We start from the raw sequence: 26256 nt of genomic DNA, 5'->3' as shown, positions 1-26256 counted from the left end.
ACACTGACTAGTAAAAAAATATAAAAAATAATAAAACGAGAATACAGGCCAAATATTTAATAAAAATATTTTATAAGAAATACGTAGTAAAAGAATTTAATAAAAGTAATTTCAATAAAAACAATTTAGTGAAACTATTTTTCAATAAAAATATTTTTACCAGATCCATTTTTGTTATAGGTTATGAATGGATCGGTTGGAGAAACGACACCTGGAATGTTCTCGAAAAGCCTGTGGAAATAACTTTTGAGTTTGATTGTGTCAGAAATTTCACGTCGATGCACCTTCATACGAATAATTTCTTCACTAAGGACGTTCAGGTAATTAAGAATATTTTAATTTAATTAATAATTTTCCTGCCTAGGAAAAAAATAAAGAAGAAAAAAGCGGGAAAAATAATTATTACTTGGAAGTCGAGGGTATTCTTGGAACTAGAGGCGGAGCGTAGAGTGAGTTGCAGAGTGGGGATAACGAGAGCGAGTGAGAAGTTTCCGTTTGTCTCTCTCGCTCTAACTGTCCCCACTCCGCTTCTATACCGGTTGCGCAGGCGCACATTGTCCTCACTTCCTTTACCTTTCAAAGCAAACAGAATTTTTTAAATTAATTTTTATTATTACTTTTACTATTATTATAATTTTTAATAATTCTTAAAAGTCAGAAATAATTAAATAAAAATTATTAATCAGGACAAGATAAAAAAGAATTTTTTTTTGCCTTAATTAATAATTTAACTATGAATAACGAAACACTTCCTTTTACAGTATTTCGAGCTCTTTCTAAAAATAAAATTCACCTCCTTTCGAATAAATTGCAAACTTTTTAAAGAAAAATTCCTATTTTTAACCGAAACGAAAAAAAAAACATTTCTAAATAGAATATTGTGATTTGTAACTCATTTTAGGTTTTCTCGCATGCAAAAGTGTACTTGAGCGGGGAAGGCAGTCAATTCACAGGTGAACCAGTTCAGTTTTCGTACATGCCTGATTTAGTATTGGAGCAAGCACGAGACGTTACCATTAAACTCCATTCAAGAGCTGGTCGTTTCTTAAAATTGCAACTTTACTTTGCGGCACGTTGGATAATGTTGAGTGAAGTCGTCTTTGAATCTGGTAAGGGAAAATTTCTCAATTATTTTCTGAAAACTTTGACGAGAATCTTGATATGAGAACCGTATGATTTATTACTGTACACACTCCTAAGTAAACGTCGCGAAGGCTTTCTTATAAACTTAAGGGTATATATAATCAACGACCAATGTCAACATGACAAGTAGATCAATTTTCCGAGTCAAATCTACTGTCAAGTACTCAATATAAAACCCATACCATCAAAAGTTTCTTTCTTCTCTCACCAGAAAAAGAAAAGAAAATCGATAAATTTGAAAATATAATTTTTAATTATTATTATTATTATTATTATTTTTACCCAACTTTGATTAAATTTGCTTAAAATAAATTGTTATACACCTAGAATGAATCTATCTAAATAAGGAAAATTTTCCAAATATAATCAACTGACCTACGGTCAAATATTGATCAAGTCATCGAGATTATTAAAAGATACTAAGGTTCAAATATACAACAAACAATTTTAGAAATTCTGATAAAAATTTCAGTATTCTTCTTCAGAGTTGGAAGTTAGGGAAGTTAGGGAAAGTAGAATTGGTCTGGAAAAGTTAGGAATTTTTATGAAAAGTACTGGAAAGAAATTAAATTTTTAGAATTCATAAGAAAATTCTGAATTTTTGAATCTTTTTTTGTTTGCCTCATAAACTATGAAATTACAACAAATTCTAATATAAAACTTTCAATTTTTTCTATTCCTGAGAATATTTTAAATAACTTAGTTCTTGAAGAATTTTCATAAAATTATTACTTACACAGAAAAAAATACTATAGGCAACATTTTTAACCGACACGGTGAGATTTTATTTTCTACATTTGGTGTTAAAATAGCACCAAGAGTGTGTTAAAATTTATGCACTAACCATTATTTAGGAACAGTAAATAATTTTTTTTATTAACAACTGTTAGTAAACAAAACATAAAGTTCGCTCAAAAAATTATTTTTCATCTTCTGCTGTTTATCGGCTGTGGTTACTTTTTATGAATTGTGAATTAAATTAATATGATAACCCAGATACAGGGCTCGAAGTAGGTCCGTAAATCCCGTAAAAGTCCGTTTTTTGAAAAAAAGGTCCGTAAAGTCCGTAATTTCATTCAAAAAGGATGAAAAGTTCGTAAATTGTACGATATAATTTTAAGAATTTTAGAGAAATTACAAATGATTGCAGAAATTCAAATATTTTAAAAATAATAAAATTCTTCGCAAAAATTCAATTATGTTCAAAATTTTTTTTAAATTCTCGTCAAAATTTCAATTATTATCTTTAGAAATATTAAAATTCTTCTTAGAAATTCAATTATTTTCAAAAATTTTATTAAAATTCATTACAAAATTTCAATTATTTTCATAATTAACAATATTTATCACACGAATTCAATTATGTTCAAAAATTTTTAACAATTCTCGTAAAAATTTCAATTATCTTTAGAAATATTAAAATTTTTCTCTGAAATTCAATTACCCAGGTGCGAAAAGTTGGTCGGGCCATGGTCGCGCCGACCAAGTGGATAGTCGTGCCGACCTTGGCAACCAAAGGTCGGCCGAACTAGCGAATTGTAACACCCGCCGTCCAGTGGCTGACATGGTCGGGCCGACTATGGCTGCCAAAGTCGGACCGACCAGGGGTGCCAAAGTTTTGCCAACCATGTGAAAGAATGTCGGCTTGACTTTGGCAACCATGGTCGTGCCGACCTTGGCAGCCAAAGGTCGGCCGAACTAGCGAATTGTAACACCCGCCGTCCAGTGGCTGACATGGTCGTGCCGACTATGGTTGCCAAAGTCGGGCCGACCATGAGAAAGAAGGTCGGATTCACTTTGGCAACCTTGGTCGTGCCGACCTTGGCAGCCAAAAGTCGGCCGACCGATTGCAAAAAATTATTAATTATTTATTATTATTATTAATTATTATTATTCATTATTTATTTGTTTATTGTATACATCTTAACACTAAACGCAATCTTACACATAAATACAAATTAAAATTTCTAACGCTCGCAGGAATCGAACTCGCAACCTAACGCACCGAAGTCTAACACGCTAACCATTACGCTACGCTTACATGAAAGCCTAAGAACAAAAATGATTTTATAAGCTGCAACTTCAAACTGACCATCGGCCCGACTCTGGCCAAAGTCGGCCCGACCAAGTGAAATTAGGTTTTTTGCACTCTGGCTGCCATAGTTTTACCGACCATCGGCCCGACTCAGGCCAGAGTCGGCCCGACCAATTGAAATTAGGTTTTTTAAACTCTGGCTGCCATAGTTTTACCGACCGTCGGCCCGACTCAGGCCAAAGTCGGCCCGACCAACTAAAATTAGGTTCTCTAAACTCTGGTTGCCATAGTTTTACCGACCATCGGCCCGACTCAGGCCAAAGTCGGCCCGACCAACTAAAATTAGGTTCTCTAAACTCTGGCTGCCATAGTTTTACCGACCATCGGCCCGACTCAGGCCAAAGTCGGCCCGACCAAGTGAAATTAGGTTTTTTGCACTCTGGCTGCCATAGTTTAACCCACCATCGGCCCGACTCAGGCCAAAGTCGGCCCGACCAACAGAAATTAACCTTTTTAAACTCTGGCTGCCACAGTTTTACCGACCATCGGCCCGACTCAGGCCAAAGTCGGCCCGACCAACTAAAATTAGGTTCTCTAAACTCTGGCTGCCATAGTTTTACCGACCATCGGCCCGACTCAGGCCAAAGTCGGCCCGACCAACAGAAATTAACCTTTTTAAACTCTGGCTGCCACAGTTTTACCGACCATCGGCCCGACTCAGGCCAAAGTCGGCCCGACCAACTAAAATTAGGTTCTCTAAACTCTGGCTGCCATAGTTTTACCGACCATCGGCCCGACTGAGGCCAGAGTCGGCCCGACCAACTAAAATTAGGTTCTCTAAACTTTGGCACCCATAGTCGGCCCAAACTTGGGTGGAAACAGTAACCAAAGTCGGCCCGACTTTGGCTGCCGACCTATTGGCAGCCATAGATGGGCCGACCTGCGCCCGACCTTCCAACTCTGGCGGCCGACCAAAATTCGCACCTGGGTATATTCAAAAAATCTAAAAAAAATTGTGAACATTCCAATTATCTTTATAAATAAATAGCAAAATTCTACGACAAAATTCAATTATTTTCAAAAATTTTATTAAAATTCATTACAAAATTTCAATTATTTTCATAATTAACAATATTTATCACACGAATTCAATTATGTTCAAAAATTTTTAACAATTCTCGTCAAAATTTCAATTAAAAATAATTAAAAATAATTGAATTTCTACCAAAAAAAGTTTTATCAAAACTTTTTAAAATGTTTGAATTTCTGCTAAAATTCTGATATTTTTGAAAATAATTGAATTCTTGCGAAGAATTTTATTAAGACTTTTGAAAATAATTGAATCTCTGCAAAGATTTTTATTATTTTACGAAAATATTTAAATTCTTGAGAAAAATTTTATTAAAATTTCTGAATGTAATTGAAGATCTGCTAAGAATTTCGTTATTTTTAATTTATGCCAAGAATTTTATTAAAATTTTTTAAAATAATTTGAATTCCTGTTAATTTTCTTACAAGAATTTAATTATTTTTGAAAATTTTAATAAAATTCTTCGCAAGGATTCAATTATTTTCATAAATAATCAAATTCAATGCAGAATTTCAATTATTCAATTTTTTTTCAATTATTCAATTATTTTTCTCGAGAAATGTAATTATTCTTAAAAATTTCATTAAAATTCGTTGATAGAATGCAATTATTTGAAAATTTGTTGATAACGATTTTTTATGGGAATTGAATTTTAAGAAACTTTCAATTCTTCAATAAATTATTTATTTGCATTTTATTTGTATTTAAATAATTGAATTCTAGTAGAATTTTCTAATAAAAATTGATTTTCATTTCAAAAAAATGAATTTTAGATAAAATTTTAGATAATAATTGAATATTAAATGCAATAGAGCGTGAATTTTACAAATAATTGATTTTTGTAATTAATTTTTTTTGAAAAAGTTTAATTGATTTTTTTAAATATTAGATAGTTTTAGTTTCTATTTTCTAATATTTATTTAATTAAAGAATTTATGAATAATTGAAATTTCATAAATTGAATATTGTAAAGAAATGAATTTGAAAATTGTCAAAGAACTTTTTCGAAAATTATTAAAAATAATCGATATAAAGAAGAATTTTAGGTAAAAAAATTCTTAAAAATAATAATTGAATTGATAATGATTTTAATTATTATAAATTATTTTTAGTAATAATTATTATTAATTATTATAAAAAATTGAATTTCTAGTTTTAAGTAAAATGTTCTCTTTTTTGATTCGGCCTGATTCTATTTTTGTCAGTTGGTCCGTAAATGGTCCGTAATTTTTAATTTTTGGTCCGTAAAATCCGTATTTTTAAATACTTTCACTGCTTCGAGCCCTGCAGATATTAATTGGAATTGTTCTAGCAATAGTTTAGGACCAGTAAAAAATTTTCTGACTAACAATTGTTAGTAAACACAAGATAAAGTTCGCTCAAAAAATAATTTTTCATCTTCTGCTGATTATCGGCTATGGAGTCAGGGGGAAAGTCGAAACTTTGTCTGGAAATTAAGGAAAAATCAAGGAAAATTACATGGAAAATTACATGGAAAAAGATTTTTATCTGGAACAGCGATAAGTTTCTCTAGAATAGCGAAAGACTTAACTAAAACAACTAAAAAGTTAAGTAATCTGGTGAAATTTGTAGCTACGCCAGGTAAACATTCTTTTCCGTGTACAACTCTGAAAATTATTACATAAGAAAAAAATACGCTATTATAATATCAAAGCAGAAAAAAAATATTAATTACAAAAAAATACATCTCTTACAAACTTGATCACAATTATAAGCTGATTGTTCTCTATATCGCTTTTGCGCTAGTTCTGAAATGCTCCAGTGAACCGTAGCACAGATAAAAAAAAAATAACGCCAAAGTACAAAATCGACCAAGTGAATGTTACATAAATCTCGGTTTTATATAAAAAAAAAAATAGTGGAGAAATTATCTTTTAAAATGCAATATACTTTAACTGAAGAAAAAATCAATAAATTATTATTGTTTCACAATAAAAACAGAAACAAGCAAAGATAAAAGTATTTGAAAATCATTTTTTTTCCGCCCTTTCTTTTATCAGACACGGGAAGCTTTAACGTGTGACTCAATAGCTTATATTCTGTTTGTACAATCTGAAAAACATAGATTCTTGGCGTGAGTTACTTTCGAAAGAATTTCACGACATCGGTTTCCATTTTTACATTCTCTCTCTCTCTGGGGAATTTCTGGGTTAGTATCTCGCATTGAAAATATTTTCTGGGGATCAGGAAAAAATAATAAAAATTCACCACTTGGTTTTTTATATTAAAAAATAGTTGAACTGAGTTAGAAATAGAAATAATGTTAATTATTTTTAAATATTATTACGAAATATTATTTTTAGAGAATATTTTTAAATATTATTACTGACTGTAATTTTTAAAGATTATTTTTAAATATTATTGGAATGCAAATTATTAATTGTTCATATAAATTAAAAATTCGTAATAAGATATCAATTTTCTATCGTTTTGCAGTTATTTTCGAATGGAACAATACAGATGATGAGGATTTGAAAAACAAAAGCACAACTGTATTATCCACCGGAAGTCCTTATCAGAACAATGAGGGTCCACTACAAAGGGACGAGGTGAAAGCAATATTCAATAAAAACAACAACAACATCAATTCTTGTAAGTTACATTTTAAGTTATAAATTTTCACTTTTTTCCATTTTGAAATTTTTGTTCACAATTGATTATAGTTTTTATATAGACTCAAAATTTAAATTAATTAAAATGTTTACTACTTTGAATTAGTCATTGACTTTTTGCTTTTGAATTAGCAAATTTCACTAATAAATTAGTAGAAATTAATAGTAATCTATTTAATTTTATTTATTAGTAAAATTTACTAATTCAACAAATTTAGTAAACTTTTTTACTAATTCAAACTTAGAGAGTAATAATAAAAACCGCAAAATGTCAATAAATTGTTAATTAAAACAAGAAAATTTTCCAAAAAACAAAAAATTTTTATTGTTTGCGCAAATATTCTTTATTCATGTCAGCATATTTCGGTGAAATTTAAATGTGCATCTTTTTTTCAAATTCATGAACGACGCTGAAGAGCGTGTATTTAAATTTCATTTCAAAACTATGCAAAAAAAAAAAAATAATAAAAAGAGAAAAAAGGAAAAAACAAATAATTTAAAGTAGAAAAAATGACAAAAAGTCTATGACAGCATTCCTGATTATAATTATTACAAAAGACAGAAAGAGAGAGAGAGAGAGAGAAAGAGAGGGAGATTATGAAAATGCCAAGGAAAAATGAAAGAAGGGAGTCGTGTGTATTTCTGAAATAACATTTTCACAATGATATGACGCTGTAATTATGTTGGAAAAAAGTAACTCGGGAATTTTACTACCTCGCTTTTCTTTTCATTTTTTTCCCCTCTTTCTTGACATCGTTACGACTTCGACAGTTCGAAAGGTAAAAAAAAAAAAATTGAAAATAAAGGGGAAAAAAACTTTTATGAAATAACAAGAAACGAAATAAGTATAATATTTACTTTACGCTTTGAAACGTCAAACTTTATTTATAAGTACCACTCAAGCTTGTTAATAAATAGTATATACCATAAACTGACGAAAGTTAAAAAACCTCTTTGTTCAACTATTTTTTTTAGAATAAATATATTGAACTGTTTATATTTTGTAATTTTGTCATCAAATCTTGGGAAGAAACTTTTCTTGTTTTCTTTTATTAGGACTCGAATTGAATTGATTCAATTCAAAAAATACAATTCTATTGCACCGAATTTTATCTTGTGCCATAGTGTCAAAAAGGCTTATTTTACTCCCTGGGGTTAGAAAAACGAGTTTATTCCCTAGGATTAAAAAACCCTTCGTAATAAAATTGTTTTTTTTCTTTTAGGGCATTTTACATTTACCATTTTTGAAAATTCTCGTCAAAATTTCAATTATCTTCAGAAATAATTAAATTCTTCCTCCGAAATTGAATTATTTTCAAAAATTTTAATAAAATTCTTGGCAAAATTTCAATTATTTTTAAAAATATTCTTCAATTCAATGATTTTTAATAGGTATCTACTATTCTAATAAAATTTTCCAAAAGAATTCAATTATTTAAAAAAAAATAATAAAATTCTACACAAACTTTTAAATAATTTCAAAAAAATAATAAAAATTCCACAGGAATTTCATTATTTACAAATTTTTTTACAAATTTCTTCGCAATCATTGAATTATTTTCATAAATAATAAAATTTTTACGGAGATTCAATTATTTTCTTAAATAATAAAATTCTTTTTAGGAATTTAAATATTGTCATAAATATTAAAACTCATTGCAGAATTTAAATTATTTTTTCGAATCCCTCGAAAAAATTGTTAAAAATTTTATTAAAATTCGTCAAAAGAATTTAGTTCTTTAAAAATTTATAGATAAAATTCTTTATGAGAATTCAATTTGAAGAAACATGCAATTATTCAATAAATTATTTATTTTTGTATTTAAATAATCGAATTCTAGTAGAATTTTCTAATAAAAATTGATTTTCATTTCATAAAAATGAATTTCAGATAAAATTTTAGATAATAATTGAATTTTAAAAGCAATACAGCGTGAATTTTTAAAAATAATTGAATTTTGAAATTAATTTTTTTGAAAAAGTTTAATTCAATTTTTTTAATATTATTTTAAGTTTTTATTTAATTTTATTTATTATTTTTTTTATTTAATTGAAGAATTTACGAATAATTTTTCATTTTTGGTCCATGAAGTCAGTATTTTTAAATACTTTCTCTGGTTCGAGCCCAGGGGAAAGAATCATTTTTCTAACTTATGCTTACTAACAAACTTTTCTAACTAGTGCCAAAAAGGCCCATTTTACTCCCTGGGGTTAAAAAAAATTTTTATTGTCTATGATTTTAAGTTTTAAGAATCATTTTTCTAACCTATACAGAAAGAATTCTATTCAATGATAAACTATTTACTTATTATCCATATTTAATATTTATATTAATATTTATTAATATTTATTATTTATATTAATATTTATTTATATTACTTCCTCATAGAGTTTATGGAATGAGCGCAAAAATTATAAAAAAAACATACAACTTGGCAGCGGTTTTTATTATTTATATTTATTATTTATATTAATATTTATTATTTAAATTTTTAAGTAGATTATATACAAGAAAACGTGAGACGAATAAATGATATATTTTTTTCCCATCCTGTCTCACTCTCTCTCTCTCCTCCGTGTATGAAATTTAAAATTAATAAAATCCAATAAAAAAATAAATTTTCAACAAGCACTTGACGAATTCATATATAATAATAATAATAATAATCATTTTCCTCACTGTACGTGAAATTTTCTATTGTCTTAGATAATAGTTGGTGTACGTATAGTGAAATTACCATATCCGTTTAAACTATATATTTATGAGCTAGGTACATAATCTATCCTTTATCACCTTATTCAAAATTTATACGTATATAATATAAAGGAGAATATATATTCACGTAGTTCCAGATAAAAGCAAGGAGCCAGAGTCTAAGCAATTCATCGGCTTAGTGATCGGAATATTGACGACCGTCATCGTTATGTTACTCACTGCTATTACCTTTATCTTCTACAGAAATAGGAGGCTAAAAGCAGCGCTAACACCTCCGACCTTCTATGATCATCACGTTAATCTCAAGGTAAAGATTCTTCAAATTTTATGCTTTTATACATTAAACTTTCCACTTAATTGATTTTTAAAATATTCTATAACATTTTTACACATTCTATATAATCTTATGAGAATGTCGTATTTTGAAAATTCTTTGTCAGAAATATCCAGCAATTTAGGGGCTATTCATAAATTACGTAAGGTGATTTTTAGAGATTTTAACCCCCCCCCCCTTCCACCCTTGGGGTTACATTAGCGCCTTTTTTTCTATTGATAAGTAGACTCCCCTCCCCCTTCTTGTAGCCTTACGTACTTTATGGATGAAACCTTAAAACAAAAGAAATAAAAATTTAAAACAATCCCCCCTTTGTATCCTTACGTACTTTATGGATGACCCCTTAAAACAAAAAAAATTAATTTAAAAATAGAAAACAACCCCCTCTGCTCCCTTATGGCCATAGAGTTATTAGAATAGAGTGCGCAAGCGACCAAAATGTTTCTTAGGCGCATAGACGGAGACAGCCATACGAAAAGAAGACCCCTTTCCTTTCTTTCTCTAATAACGCATGCGCGATAGTGAAACAGCTGATGCATCGAAACAACTGTTGCTTGCTTGCAATTATATTTTTCTTTTATTTACATGACAAATAAATAATTTAAAATAAATTTAAAATTAAAATAAAACATTTATAATATTTAAAACAATTTTTCATGCGATCTTTTAGACAAAAACCTAACCAAAAACTTTCATTCTTGCACATGCGCCAATAAACAAGGTAAGAAAAGGGGTCTACTTTCATGCTTTTGTCTCTTTCTATGCGCCTAAGAATGCCTCTCACGGTAAAAGGTATAACTCGCGCACTCTATTCTAATAACTCTATGCTTATGGCTTTACATAATTTTTGGATGTCCTCTTAGAACAAAAGAAATTAAAATTTCATAAAACCACCACAAACTACTATTTACTACCTTTTTTACGATTTGCTACTATTTGGATACTTTTTTTTATTTGTTACACTAAAAACTACTTTTTTCATGTTTGAGAATTTGCACGACTTGAAAAACAAACAAAACAAAACAAAACAGTTGAATTAAAAAAAAGATTTTAAAAAATTTAAATAAAGTTATTGGAAAAATTTTTAAAAAATTTAAGAAAATTCTTTAAAACTATTCAATTATTTTCAAAATCTCTTCACAATTCAATGATTTTTAATATCTGCTATTTTAATAAAAAATTTACCAAAAGAATTGAATAATTCAAAAACAAATGTTTATAAAATTCTTCGGAAACATTCAATTATTTTCATAAATAAAAAAATTTTCACAGAAATTCAATTATTTAAAACAGAATTTTCCTAATATTTTTTGAAAAAAAATCAATGATTTAAAATAGATTTTTATAAAATTCTTCGCAAGAATTCAATTATTTTTTTTTAATTTTAATAATAATCGTTGCTAGAATTCAATTATTTTTATACAATTTTAAATTAATTGCGCGAGAAATGCAACTATTATTAAAAATTTTAATACAATTATTTGAAAGAATTCAACTATTTTAAATAATTTTAATGAAATTCTTTATAATAATTGAATTGTTTTCAATATAATTTTAATAAATATTTTTTTGAAAGAATTCAATTATTTTCATAAATAATAAAACAATTTTTAAAGAAATTCAATTATTTAAAACACAATTTTTCATAAAATTTTTTTCTAAAAATCATTTTTTTAAAAAGATTTTTATAAAATTCCTCGACAGAATTCAATTATTTTTATAAATAATAAAATTCTTCTCAGGAATTCAATTATTAATCGTTGCAAGAATTCAATTATATTTTTATAAATATTAAAAATCATCGCAGGATTCCAATTATTTTTAATACAGTTTTAAATAAATTGTGCGAAAAATGCAACTATTCTTAAAAATTTTAATAAAATGATTTGAAAGAATTCAATTATTTTAGAAATTTTTAATGAAATTCTTTTCATTCTGAAATTCTGAAATGTTTTCAATATAATTTTAATAAGATTTTTTTTGAAGAATTCAATTATTTTCATATATAATATACAATTTTCAAAGAAATTCAATTATTTAAAACACAATTTTCATAAAATTAAAAAAAAAATTTTCTTTAAAAAGATTTTTTAAAACTTCTTCTCAAGAATGTAATTATTTTAAAAACTATATTAAAGTTCGGGGACAAAAATTTAATTCTTCGAGAAAATTCAATTATTTAAAAAAATTTGATTTAATTTGTTTCTTAGAGTGTAATAATTATTTTTAATTCAATTTTAATTACATTTCTTGTATGAATTTGCTACTTTTTAAAAATTTATTATCGAGTACAAAGCCTGCAAATTACGTAAGACTTAAAGGGGGCCCCTCTCCCCTTATAGTCTAACGTAATTTAAAGAAATAAAAATTTTAAAATAGAAAACAACAACCCTCCCCCCTTATAGTCTTACGTAATTTATGTATGACCCCTTAGAACAAAAGAAATTAAAATTTAAAAATAGAAAACAATCATGAATAACGTAAGGCCCCTTAGAACAAAAGAAATTAAAATTTGAAAATAGAATACAACCATAAATTACGTAAGGCTATAAGGGGGTGGGGGGAGTAGCCATAGGTAATTTATGGTAGACCCCTTAGAATTTTCGTTGTAAATTTTCAAAGAAAAGAATTTTTTTGAAATTTAATTTTCCATTTGAAATTGAAGAGAATTGAGAGAATTAGACGATGATTCGACAATGTGACAGGGGGGCAATACAAACAATTTTCCCCGGAGTTTCTCAACGATGCTTCGCGTCGTTAAACTCTGACGTTAATTACAACCTTCCGCTTCGTCAAGGGTTAAAACGAAAAGGTTCATTGCCACGAAACGAAGCTTACCTAGCTATTAATCTGGTTTGTAACGACACTGACGGTAAACACTTGTCGACATTTTGTCAGACCCCATTTCTATCTCTTGGAGTTATGCTCTTTTTTTCCACCACCACCACCCACCCGCCCTCCCTCCACCCACTACTCGTTTTCTACTTCAACTATACAGATGGGTATAATTAATTTTTCGGTACAGAAAGAGTGGAGTTCTTCTCTTTTGAGAAAAAGGACTTGACACAATAGTAGCCCGAGACTCGGTGTCTTCAAAGCGTTATCATGGTGCGTTTCAAGTGAAAAGCTATTCATAAGTCTGTCCTTTTTGACGAGAAGTAGCTTCTTAGTGTTTCGTTTTATAAGAATTTTTTTATAGAATAATTCTTTGTGATATGATTTTATTTTTAATTTTCGTTATGACAAATTAATTCTATTTCGTTTTGAAAAATAATTTTATTTTTAATTTTTGTTTTGAGAAATTAATTTTATTTTTAATTTTTGTTTTGAAAAATAATTTTATTTTTTAATTTTTGTTTTGAGAAATTGATTCTATTTTTAATTTAGGCCTTGGATCGACTTTAAGGCGCGAAAAAAGTCGCTTTAGTCGATTATTTAATTTAATGTTGTCAGAAAACTTTTATTTTTTATTTTCCTGAACTTCCACTGATTTCTAAATTCAATTATTAAAAACTTGAATAATTTTTGATAAATAAATATTTAAATACTTATTTGTTTTCCAATGGAAAATAAAATTTTAACAATTTGAATTTAACATCTTCTGAAATTTAATAATTTCTAATAATTACAACTTCCCTTCCAAAATTCAATTATTTTCTATTTTTATAAGTAAACTTCTTCTCTAAATTAAGGTTATTACCTATATTATTATAATTACTAAAAATTATAATAAAATTTCCAAATAACTGAAATTTGATAAAATCTTTTAAAAATATTAAAGGTAAAAGAAGTTAGCAATTATCCGAATCATATTTACAAATAAATTTAATTAATTAATTAAATTAATTATCTTTTAAAAATAGTTGAAATTTGGTAGGTATAATCTTCTAAAAATAATTGAATTTTTGAAAATTATACAAAAAAATAATCAAATTATGAAGAATTTTAAATTTACTTTAATTTTAATTTAATTTTTAAACTAAAGTTTAATTATAAATATGAACATGATTTCTCCTAAATTTTAAGAAGTCCAAAAAAGTAAATTTTTATAAATTTTATTATTTACTTTATTCGAAGATAATTGAATCTTACAAAATTATGATAAAACACTTCTAAGAATTAGTTTTTAAAAAATATTGTAATGTGATTTCTCGAAAATAATTTAAATTCTTAAAAGAATTTTTGTATAATTTAAAGAAAACCGATTAATTTTTTGATGAATTTTAATTAAACATTTTGACCATGATTGTTTTCTTCAAAATGTTAAAAATAATTGTAAAAAAATTACATGTTTGTATTATTTTTTTTTACTTATATTTGAATATTTTCGAAAATATGTAACTGAAAATATTGAAAATCATTTAATTTAAAAAAATTCTAAGAATTACATTTTTCAATAATATTTCAATATAATTTTTAGAAGCTAATTTTCATTGATTTTCATTTTTAAATTTACACAATACAATATATAATTATACAATTTTATTTTCATTAAAATTTTCGAGAATACAATTGTTTTCAAAATTTACAATTAAAATTCTTTAAAAGTTGATCTTAAAAAATTTTAATAAAATACTTGAAAAAAATTAATTCTTTTCAATTAAAGTTTGCATGATTTCAATTATTCAAAATCTGTTTAATTGTATATTTCAAAAATTTAATTAGAAAAATAATTCAAAAATAAGTTTTGAAATATTTGCCTTTAGTAATTTTTTGCACTCTGAAAATCGAAATGAGTTGCATTTTATACTAAAAATGTGATATAATTAATTAATTAATTTTCGAATATAAGAATAAAAATTGAGAAGTGGAAAAAAGTATCTTATTTTTTTTAGTTTGTTTGTCAGAAGTCGGCTTGATAACTCGTGAACCGTACAATATTTCAACTTGACGTTTTTTCCCCACCTCGATCTCTTACTCTTCTCTTGACGATAAATAAATAAAGGACCACAAACTTCATGGTCAGAGAGAAAATTGACAATATTTTTCTCTCTCTTTTCTTCAAGCTCTTTTTAAGAACTACAAAACCCTGAATGAAGAATACTCGGTTTATTTTTAATAAAATTAGTTACAAAATATTTTTAGGTTTTCTGACAAGTTTGCGAAAATTGTAGTGAAATGTTGCGACAACTAAACAGTCCAAGTTTTTTTAAGCTTCCAAATTATTCCCTCCTATTGAAAAAATGTTCCGTACATCTTCAAAAATTTTCAAAACTTTATAACAAAGGATTTAGAGAAATAGGAATTTCTTAAGAGAAGAAGAAGAGCTTTCTCAATAGTTTCTACTGGCTATCGAATATCAAGGAAAGAGGAAAAAGAATAAGTGAGCTGACTTCACTTAATTAAAGTGCCGGTGCATTGGAAGTGGTGGGCGGAGGTGGGGGGGTTATTGTTCAAAGTACCAAGAAGACGTGCACTATCGTCATCATTCATCAAGAATAAACAGGGTCTCATCCTCTCATTTTGATGCTCGTTGCATTAGCCACCTGCCACTTGTATCATCATCCCACTAACAACCTGTACTAAAGTGACCCAATCTCTGACATGACTCGAAAGAGCCACTACAAAACCTTTATCCCTAACAAACTTGCAAAGCTCCAGCTCTCTAGTGGCGAATATCGAACAAACTTTCAACCACTTGATCTCGACTCAATTTTCACCCATATTTTTTTTCCCTTCTCTTCTTTTTTTGTAAATTCGATTCTTCATGGGAAATGTGATTCCCTTTTGCGCTCCAAAGAAAAAAGAGGTTTTTTTTATAGAGGAAAAAAAATAAAAGCATAGAGCTGACAGTAAAAAAGTAGTAGTGGATAAAACATGTCATCGTAGCTGCGTGGTAATTCTCTTGCTTAGTGTCTAAAATTCACGTAGGTTCGATACCCTATAGGTGCGAAATTTTTTTCCTTTTATTTCACTTCTATATCTTTTTTTAATAAGTATTTAAAAAACTAAAATCTAAAAAGTTCATAAAACAAAACAATTTTTTTAATTTAATTTACCTCTTGAGTGCAATACCAAAGATTTACTATCGATATTTTAGGGGTTGAATTAAAAATTAAAATAAAAAAAAAATCCATCTGAGATTTATTTAAATCTATTTAATAGTTTGGAGAGAAATTTTAATTCTTAAAAAAGGTTTATTTGAAATAACTTTCGAATTTTAATTTTTAAATATTCCCTTAGTAGAATTTTCATTAATTATTGAAAATGAAACAAAAAGGAGAAATGTACGTATTTTAATTATTAATTTTCTTCTCATTATTGAATTTTCAATTTTACCAGTGAGCTCTCAACAGTTACGATACAAAAATAATTATAATTTTACACGCTAAATTTATAATGAATTTAACCCAATTTTCATTCTGTTTCAATTACTTATTTAACTGTAAGCTTTTAATTTTTTTTTAATGTAATTAAAAATTTACCACTACTATTAAATAATATAATGTTAAAGGGATAATTATACTTTTAAGTTATTATAAAATTATTATTATTTTTATTATTATTATTATTATTCCTTTAACAATACTTGAACTTAAAATTATTCATTTTCTAAACGGTAATTTTACTTTTGCAACTTTACGATAATAAAAATTTCAAATCAATTCCAAGGGCCTTTATTATTATTTATCGCTCTACATTTCTGTTATTAAAAAAGTCAAGTTTTTATCTTATGTTTTTCTCAACATGAAAATTCACTAGGGGGAAATGCTTGTGTCATATATCAAGAGAAATTTTCTTCCATTCTTTTTTTTTAATGTTCTTCATGACAAAGGTCATAACCAGAAATTTTCCCACTGAGTTTATGTTTTACAATCTACAAACCAAAAAAAATAATGAAAATAAAAAAACTAATGTTAAAACATTAATTTTTCAAGAGTGAGAGGGAGAGAGAGAGAGAGACGCCAATTTATCAAAAAATATATTCTGAGCAATTTTTCCACGATTTATTTACTTAAATTACTCAAGACAGATTTCTTATATCTGCACTCGAAGGTTTTACCTTTTTTTTTTTTTTTTTGAAAAATGCTACAAGTAATCTAGTGGAAAATTTCATAAATTAAGTTGAAGTTTGTCGGTAATGTAAAACGGTTCAGTGGATTTTTTTTCTTTCCACCATTATGTGAAACGATAGTTTTGTTAATGAAGACTTTTGGAAGGAAAAACATAATTATTAAATATTTAACAATTTCGAAAATAATTTTGGAATGGAAACTTTTTTAATTATTTGATTAAATTGAAATTATAAAATTATTTATTAATTATATGTAATTCAAATTACTATTAATTTTTTGTGACGTGTCGGCGTAGATGTTAATGAACGTCACTAAAAACAACTGCGCTTGCGCTGATATAAATCTCTCATTGATAAAAGCTTAAGAAACCTGTTATTATTTTAAAGTTTTTAATATATATTTAAATGTAAGAAAAAAATACTTTTCCTTAATGACTTTTTTTTAACAAAATATAATTTTTTTAAACATTAACATTTTTAGTTTTTTACTATCATATTCAAATTTTTTTCAATACAGTTAAATAACAAGAAGAGTTAAATTATGAAAAGAAGGTTTACAGGGTTGCCACGCTTTTGCTCATTTCAAATTCCCTGACTTTTCCAGGTTTTCCAGATTAAAAAACGTAACTTTTCAAGGTTTTTAAAACTACATTTGTTGACAACAAAAATATAATTTTGTTTTTCCCTGACTTTCCCTTGAATTCTAGACAAAATTGTTACTTTTCCTTTACTCTAAAAAATATTTTGATTCAGTTTAAAAATTATTACTCAGAAAAATATTCTATTACTTCTCTTTTAAATAAATATTTAATGATTATTATTATCTATTTGAAATTAAACAATTTAAAAAAAATTGTTATAAAACATGAGGAAATCGATCACTCCGAGTCTTCGACTCGGAGCAATCGATATCTTCATGTTTTATAATAATTAATTAATTATTAAAGATGACCGAATGATAAAATAATTATTTTATATTATAAGAATATTGTTACTGTCACTTCATAAAATTTATTTTTATCATTTCAATTCAATTATTTTTAACTAAAACTCTTCTTTAAATTAATTAGTTTTAATAATTTTTGAAAAATTTCTTTGAAAACTTTCAAATTCTTTTGTTTACAATTCAATTTTACGAAATTTCATAGATTATTCGGGAATTTTTCAATCAAATATATATTAGAAAATAAAAACTTTAAATAATTTCAAAAGTTCCATTGAACTTTTTAAAAAAAATTAAATCTACACAATTTTCAGTTAAAAATATGAAAAAATTAAACTTTCATAGATTATAAGTTGAAAGCTTTTGAAAATTCAATATTACTTCTAAAATTCAATAAATTGAATTATAAATTAACTGTTAAATTTAGTAGAAACGACTATTTATTAGTAAAATCTGCTTATTCTAAAGCAAAAAGTCAGTCACTAATTCAAATTAGAAACCATTTTTACTAATTCAAATTTAGAGTTTAATATTCAATTATTATTTAAGATTTTAACTGAAATCCATATTGAAATCAATTTTTATTAGAAAATTTTACAAAAATTAAATTATTTAATTATACAAAAATAAATAATTTACTGAATAATCGAATGTTTCTCAAAATTAAATTCTGATAAAAAATTTTATCAAAAAATTTCTTAAATAATTAAAATTCTTTTGAAAAATTTTAATAAATAATTGAATCTCTGTAAAAAATTTGATTGAATTGAGAAAAGTTTCTGAAAATAATTGAAATTTTACCAAAGAATTTTATTAAAAATTTTTGAAAATAATTGAATTCTGAAAAAGAATTTTATTATTTATAAAGATAATTGAAATGTTTACGAGAATTTTTTTAAACTTTAGACTATAATTGAATGTCTTCGGTGAATTTGATTACTTTTAAAAATAATTGAATTCTTGAGACGAATTGTAATAATATATTTCTTTTTAAAATAATTGAATTAAATTAAAAATTAAAATTGTATTGACAATAATAATTAAACTATAATCTTAAGAAAATACGGAATTTGAATATGATAATAAAAAATTAATAATGTTAATATTTAAAAAATTTATATTTTTGTAAACAAAGTCATTTATATAAAGGAAAACCGCAATTAAAGTTCCGGGCCGCTTTTGGCATGGTGGGAGAACTACTTTCCCTCACGGGACTATTTTGAAATCGCCCCGCCCACTTTTCCAGTGACTACGCTCCTTATTTTGGCGTAGGATTACAAGATACTTGTGGGCTACCGGCGGGGGAAACGGAGAGGGGATAGTTAGGTATCATGCTGTCAATCATCGTTATCATCGTCCTTTTCGGATCCTGCCTTTGCGTTGAATCGACCCCTATTTTACGAAAACAATACGAAAAATTAATTAGTGCTTCAAGTTTATATTAAAAGTTTTTTTAATTTTATTTTATTATTCCATTTTGTTTCCTGTCTTTCGGTTTACCCTGCAAGAAGATTTGGACAATTTTTGATCTTTTCTCGATATTTTCGTAAGTTTTTAATTTAAAAGAATTGTTAAAAATTTTATTATTAATGTAAAATAATTTTTTACTCATATAGTCGGCCTCGTGGTTGACCAAGAGATCTTTTTCTCTTAATTTTATTAGTTACAATTTTGACCTAATTTCATTAATTTCTTTATTAAAATTCTGTAAACTATTAAAAAATGATTTATAAATTATAATTTTAATTAGCAATTGGGAATTTTCCTTTTTTGGTTTCTTGTTCAACCACATGTTGTCGAAGTTACCAAATTTCACCAATTAAAATTTTATATTTAACATTATTAATAATGTAAAATAATTTGACTCAGTCGACCTCGTGGCTGGTCTTTTTCTTTTGATTTTATTAGTTACAATTTTATTATTTTCTTTATTAGCATTTTATAAATTGTTAAATAATGATTTATTATATTTGTAATTGGAAAGTTTCCTTCTTTTAGTCTCTTGTCCATTCACGTGTTGACAATGTTACCCGATTTTCCTAATTAAAATTTTCTTTTTTATTATTATTTATTTGTATTTTATTTGTACATTGTTAAGTTGAAATTGAGATTGCTGCGGAACTAAACACGTGGTCTCGTTTATTCAGAGCTAGATATTTCTTTTGAAATTTTATTTTTTATTAAAGAATATTTTGTTGTCTTATTTTCAAAATATTTTTTTTTCATTGTTTTTTTATTGTTTATTTATATTATATTATTAAAAAGTTATAAATATTTAATTGTTCAATAAAAACCCATTACAATCTATAATTTTTTTTTGCTAATCAAAATTAATTTTATTAAATTACCTTAAGTTTAATGATAGAACGTCCAACCTCCTGTCCTTCCAGGACGTTCTATATTTAATATTTATATGAAATATTACTTAAATTCTTAAAAAAGAAAATTTTATTTATTTTAATTAATAATAATAATAATTATTATTTTATTTATTTATAATTCTAAAATTTTTTAAATTAAGAATTTACATATTTTAATTTTTGAAAATGTAAATATAGACTTATAAATTAAAGAATTTCAAAAAAGCACGCTCTTTTCTACCAGTGAGAGGGTCAGAGTGGCGCAAGCGCACTATGCTTCTAGTAACTGTCGTTGGCAACTAGCATGTTGAAGAAAGGAACCTAAGAAGCAAAATCTTGATTATGTTTGTTGTACTTTTCGTAAAAAGGCAAAAAAAGGTTAATTCTCAATTCAAACTAGTTATGTTTGAGCCTTATTACATTTAAATTATCGAATAAAAATTATTTTCTATTTTACAAAATTAAAACCAAATCCTTTATTCAAAAAGTTATGAAACATAACCTGTAAGATTTTGCTTCCTAGGTTCTTTTCTTCGCTACACGTATACGCCCCATTAAATATTTATAATCAAAATTGCATATAATTATTTATACCCTATTAAAATTATAGAAAATTAAAATGAAAAAAAAAATTAAAATATTAAATTATCGAATAAAGTTATAATGTAACAATTAATATAATAAGTATAATATAAAAATAGTATAACAAATGAAATACAATTTCGTTATTTTCTCTTCAATTTGAATAAAATGTAACAGTAAATGTAAAGGAATCATATCTAGTGAGATTGCTTAATGTGATACACATGGCAGTGATATGGGTACAAGTTGAGCCTCGATGAAGGACATGCGCGCAAAGTGAACTAATGCGATTACCGACTTTGCCCCCTAGGCTCATTCAACATTCTAGCAGGGGGAAGGGGGGGGTATAAAGGAGAGAGAGAGAGAGAGAGAGAGGGAGACACCAAGCACAAGGAAAACAGATTACTTTAATTTAAAGCAACACACTCCGATTTCCGCGGTAATCTACCGCAAATTCATGGCATATACATATTCGCCATGTCTCCCTTCATGTGTGGTGAACGAATTATATATGTATACATTTAAGTGAAAGCAATTTCTCATCAAGACGAAAATCGCTTTGATATAATTCGCAACAACTTTACAATGGCAACATGGTCCTTCAATCTTCCTTTCAACCCCCCTCCCACCCCTTTCAACCCCCTTCCACTTCCATCCTTCTCGCCCTTCCTATCCATATAAGTATCCAAGGATCTTCAAAATTAAAAAATAACATTTCAATTACGTATATAAGAGTTTTCTGCTGTATTAAGCAAAAGTTTCACGCTATACTCTTATTTTTTTACTGAGGGGAAAGGGAAAAACTTTTATACTCGAGAGCTAGATTTTTGCAAGGGGGAAAAATTTCTGCTGAGATGGATATTTCAGGCTGACCAGCTTCTTTAAGTTTTACATTCATAAACCTGTAGATTTTTTAGAAAAAAGAAAAGAAAAAGAAACCCTCGGCAAACTTTTTAACGAAAAATAATAATCGAAATTTTTCGATTTTAATTTTTCACACTTCCCTCGATCTGCGCTTCACGTGGGACGAAATTGACCTATTTTTGAGCTTGAGTCAGTTTTTTTTAGAGTTTAATGTGATTTTTTTTTTTGCAAAAATATTCGGAAAATAATTTAATTGCGAGTTTTGAAAAGGGCTCAACCGGAACAGTCATTGTCACTATGTGAATGGTTTAAAAGAGTTCTATATTTACAATTTTTATTAAAATAATTCAATTTCGTAAGTTTTTAATTTGAAATGTTATAAAACTTAAATTTTCAATGAATTTAATTAGAAATTTTGAAGAGCTTAGATTTTTGAAAAATTTTAATAATTTAAATTCTTCTGAAATTAGTTAATTTCTTAATTTATAGGCATTTAATTAATTATTAAAAATAATAGATTTGTAGAAGAAATTTAGTTAAAAACAGTAAAAACAATTGAATTTTTGAGAAGTTAGAAATGATTGCAAAATTTCAATTAAATTTCAAAAGTAATAAAATTGTTCTCAAAAATTCCATTCTGTTAAAAAATTTTGTAAAAATTCTCATAAAAATTTCTATTAAATTTATAATTAATAAAATATTCTTCTCTAAAATTCAATTATTTTCAAAAAGATTTAATAAAATTCTAGACAAAATTTCAATTATTTTAAAAAATTATTCTCAGTTGAATGATTTTTGTTTAATGATTTGCAATATCAACTACATATTTTAATAAAAATTTTTAAAAGAATTCAATTATTTACAAATTTTTTATAAATTTCTTCGCAAGAATTTAGAGGTGTGCATTTAACCGAGTCAAACCGAACATTAATCGACTCGAAAACAGAAAATTCGAATCGGAGATAATTCGATTCGAATTTTGCACACCTCTACAAGAATTCTATTATTTTCATAAATAATAAAATTTTTTCACAGGGATTTAATTATTCTCATACATATTAACATTTTTTACAGAGATTCAATTATTTTCATAAATAATAAAATTCTGTTTAGGAATTCAATTATTTTCAAATATAATAACAATCATCGCAGAATTTCAATTATTTTTAATACAATTTTTGAATTCCTCGAAAAATATAATTTTTATTTTAAAAATAATTGAATTTTGAGAAGTTTTTTAATTTAAAATCATTGAAAATCTGAATTTTTTTATACTTTCACCTAACAATTTTGTAGAATTAATTAATTAATTAATGTTAATTGATTTAATTATTTAGAAATTTGTTAATAAAATTTCTTTGTAAGAATTCATTTTTAAGAAACATTCAATTATTCAATAAACTATTTCTTCTTATATAAAAATAATTGAATTCTCGTAGATTGTTTTAATAAAAATTTATTTAAAAATCAATTTTAGTTAACATTTTCAAGGTTTCAAATCAAAATCTTTGAAAATTTGAATTTTTCATGCTTTTAACTAACAATTCTGTGGAATTAATTCTGTGGAATTAATTCTTTTAAATTAATTCTTAATTAATTAATTTGAATTAATTCTTTTGAAAAAGTTTATTTGAATTTTTTTAAAATTATTTATAGTTTTTATTATTTAATGTATATTTAATGGAATTATTTCCGAATAATCGATGAAGTTTCGTAAAATTTAATTATATATAAATGGATTTGAAAATTCTCAAAGAACTTTTTTAAAAAATTTTTAAAAATATTTGATTTAAAGAAGAATTTTAGTTAACAGTTCTAGAAAATAAGAATTTAATTGAAATGATGAAAAACAAAATTAGATTTTTGTGGCAACCCTGATTTAGTATAAATTTTATAAACGCAGTACATAAAAAAATAGATAAATTAAAATAATAAAATTTTGATAATTGTAGGTAATTTAATTTTATACTCTGTAAATATTTGGAAAATTCTTCTGACTTTTATTTTTACAATTTTGAAAAGATAAATATTAAATTAAAGGAAAGCTCCATCTGGTTGTTAATTAGTTATAAAATGTGATGATAATAAATTTTTTCTCAGACCTGTTAATATATAAATTTTTGAGGAAAAAAAAAGTGAAAGGTACTAATTAGCACACATTACTATATGACGAGAAGTTCGTATTTCATTGCACGTTTTCAGTTTGCTGTCAGACGTTCACAAACTAACAGAGCCCCAAGACTAGAAAGTGCTAATGAGCTTTCGAGCCTTGTCATTGATTATATGCGAACTTCGACCTCCGGGGAACTGAAAATTTATGACAATACTTTCTTTGAGTGATCATTCGTGATAAATTTCCACTTTTTTTTAAAAGAAATATTTGCAGTCTTTTAATATATTACTAGTAATAAAATAAAAAAGTAAATTAATTATATATATATATATAAATATAATAAATATAACAAATATAATAAGTATTATAAAATAGGGGAATATTGTCTGGGTAGTACAACTTTTTTGAACTTTGTTTATAACTTTTTTTTAAAAAATAGATTTAGGCAATTGAGTCACTCCCACGCATAGGTGGCGCTAATGTTCTTTTTTAAAAAATAGCTGTGGTCCAACCCTGACTATGTTCCCCTAATAATAAATATATAATAAACAAATATACAATTAATAATAATAAATATATTTATTAAAAACTGCTAAAAATAATAAAATTTTTCAGTCAGCAAGAAAAATATCAAAAATATATTTTTACTTTCCAATTAAAGGATAAATTAATTTGCTACCACCAAGTTTTTCTCTAAAAGAGAGCAATCGAAAAAAGTAATTATAAATAAAATCTCAAGAAGGAAGAATTAAAAAATCCTCAAAGAGAAAGAATTAATCCAATTTTCCATTTTAGAAAAGAAACCCCTCTCCCCCCTAAAAAATAGAAAAAACCAAAGTGTCAATTTCTTCAATGAAACCACCTGTCAATTCATTTTCAAAAGAAAAGGCACTTATACGTCTTAGATTCAATCTGACAATAAAACAAACTCTAGTCTGATAAAAGTAGATTGGAGAAGACAAGCATTGAAAATGGTCAAAAGACCTCTCTTTCCCTTTTCAAAAAAAAAAAAAAAAGGGATGGATTTTGTTCCGAGTGATTGATATATGAACCCTATCGCCCAAATAAAGTTAGAGTATATATATATATACAGTCAAAGTAAATTTTTTCGTTGCAAAAATTGTAATTTTTTTTTCTTTTCGTTTTTTAAAAAGTATAAAATGTAAAAAAAAAGGCAAAAAATAATATTGTGGCAGTTTGTGTGACAAACACACTGTTAATAAACAAGTCGAAATAGCAATTCGGTGTTCCGAGGTAGGAAACGACAAACAGTAAAATTATAGAGGAAATTCTATTGTTTCCTCTCTCGAGTCGTAAAACGTATTGTAGCAGAATTGTTAATTTTAATACATGGAATATGATGCTCACAAGTAGAGGTCCAAAATTTATATTGCAGGGGTTCTAGTTCACATCTGTTGGTTATATTCAATGTTTCTGTGTACATTTATTCAATGAACGTTATATGTACTCATCACTTTATTCAAAAATGTTTCTAGAATTTTAGTGTATTTACTTGAATTTATTTTATGTCACTTTTATTTTATTACCTCTTTTTATTATTTTTTTTTTATATTCAATTTTATATTTTGGTTCAATTTTATTCTTTCCTACTTATTTCTTTTCTATTTCTTTCTTTTTTGCTTTTAATTTACACTTTTTTATTTTTTTTTATTTCTAGTAAAACTAAAAAAAAGTTAATTGAATATTTATTAATATTTATACTTTATTTCTAATAATTTTAATTATTTTTCCTTTTTTTACATTTTTAGTTTCTATTTCTAATAATTTTCTTAATTAGAAATAAAAAAAAAGTTTTTTTCGTTTTTATTAATTTCCTACATTTTTTATTTCTACTTTTTTATTTTTTTGCTTTTGATTTTCTATTTTCTTACTTTTACTTTTCTACTTTTTTAAAATTATAATTAAGAAGATTAAAAATTTTTGTTTTTATTAATTTTCAACATTTTTATTTCTACTATTTTACTTTGTTGTTTCGAATTTTCTACGTTTCTGTTCTGACTTTCTACATTTTTATTTCTACTTAAAAAAATTCAGAAAGAAAAAATTATTTTTTTTCTTTGTTTCTAATTTTCTACATTAAAATTTTTAGATTTCTAATTTTTTATTTCTACTTTTTCGTTTTCATTTTTTTGTTTTTAATTTTCTATTTTTACTTTTTTATTGTTTTGCTTTTGATTTTCTATTTTCTTACTTTTACTTTTCTACTTTTTTTTAAAATTCTGATTATGAAGATTAAAAATTTCCGTATTTATAAATTTTCTACATTTTTATTTCTACTATTTTATTATTTATTTCTAATTTTCTAATTTCAATTTTCTATTTTTTGTTTTTAACTTTTTTTTCCGATTTTTTATCTTTTTGTTTGAAATTTTCTACTTTTGTACTTTTATTTTTTTACTTGTTTATT

The 26256-nt window shown here is 25.7% G+C and overlaps 1 protein-coding gene across 2 annotated transcripts in view; it reads left to right on the top strand.

Moving 5' to 3' along the window:
* Positions 1 to 26256, top strand: part of LOC122507572 (discoidin domain-containing receptor 2) — a 256292-nt gene that overhangs the window by 200664 nt on the left and 29372 nt on the right. For both annotated transcript variants that reach the window (XM_043620369.1, XM_043620373.1), the window contains 4 exons: positions 181 to 320; positions 902 to 1109; positions 6726 to 6881; positions 9749 to 9924. In XM_043620369.1, coding sequence (XP_043476304.1) covers positions 181 to 320; positions 902 to 1109; positions 6726 to 6881; positions 9749 to 9924 — 680 coding nt within the window. The remainder of the gene's footprint in view (positions 1 to 180; positions 321 to 901; positions 1110 to 6725; positions 6882 to 9748; positions 9925 to 26256) is intronic.

The sequence above is a fragment of the Leptopilina heterotoma genome, unplaced genomic scaffold (assembly GCF_015476425.1).
Source record: "Leptopilina heterotoma isolate Lh14 unplaced genomic scaffold, ASM1547642v1 Lhet_114, whole genome shotgun sequence".
Lineage (NCBI taxonomy): Eukaryota > Metazoa > Arthropoda > Insecta > Hymenoptera > Figitidae > Leptopilina > Leptopilina heterotoma.
Note: the sequence above shows the minus strand (reverse complement) of the source record. Positions and strands in the feature narration are given on the sequence as shown.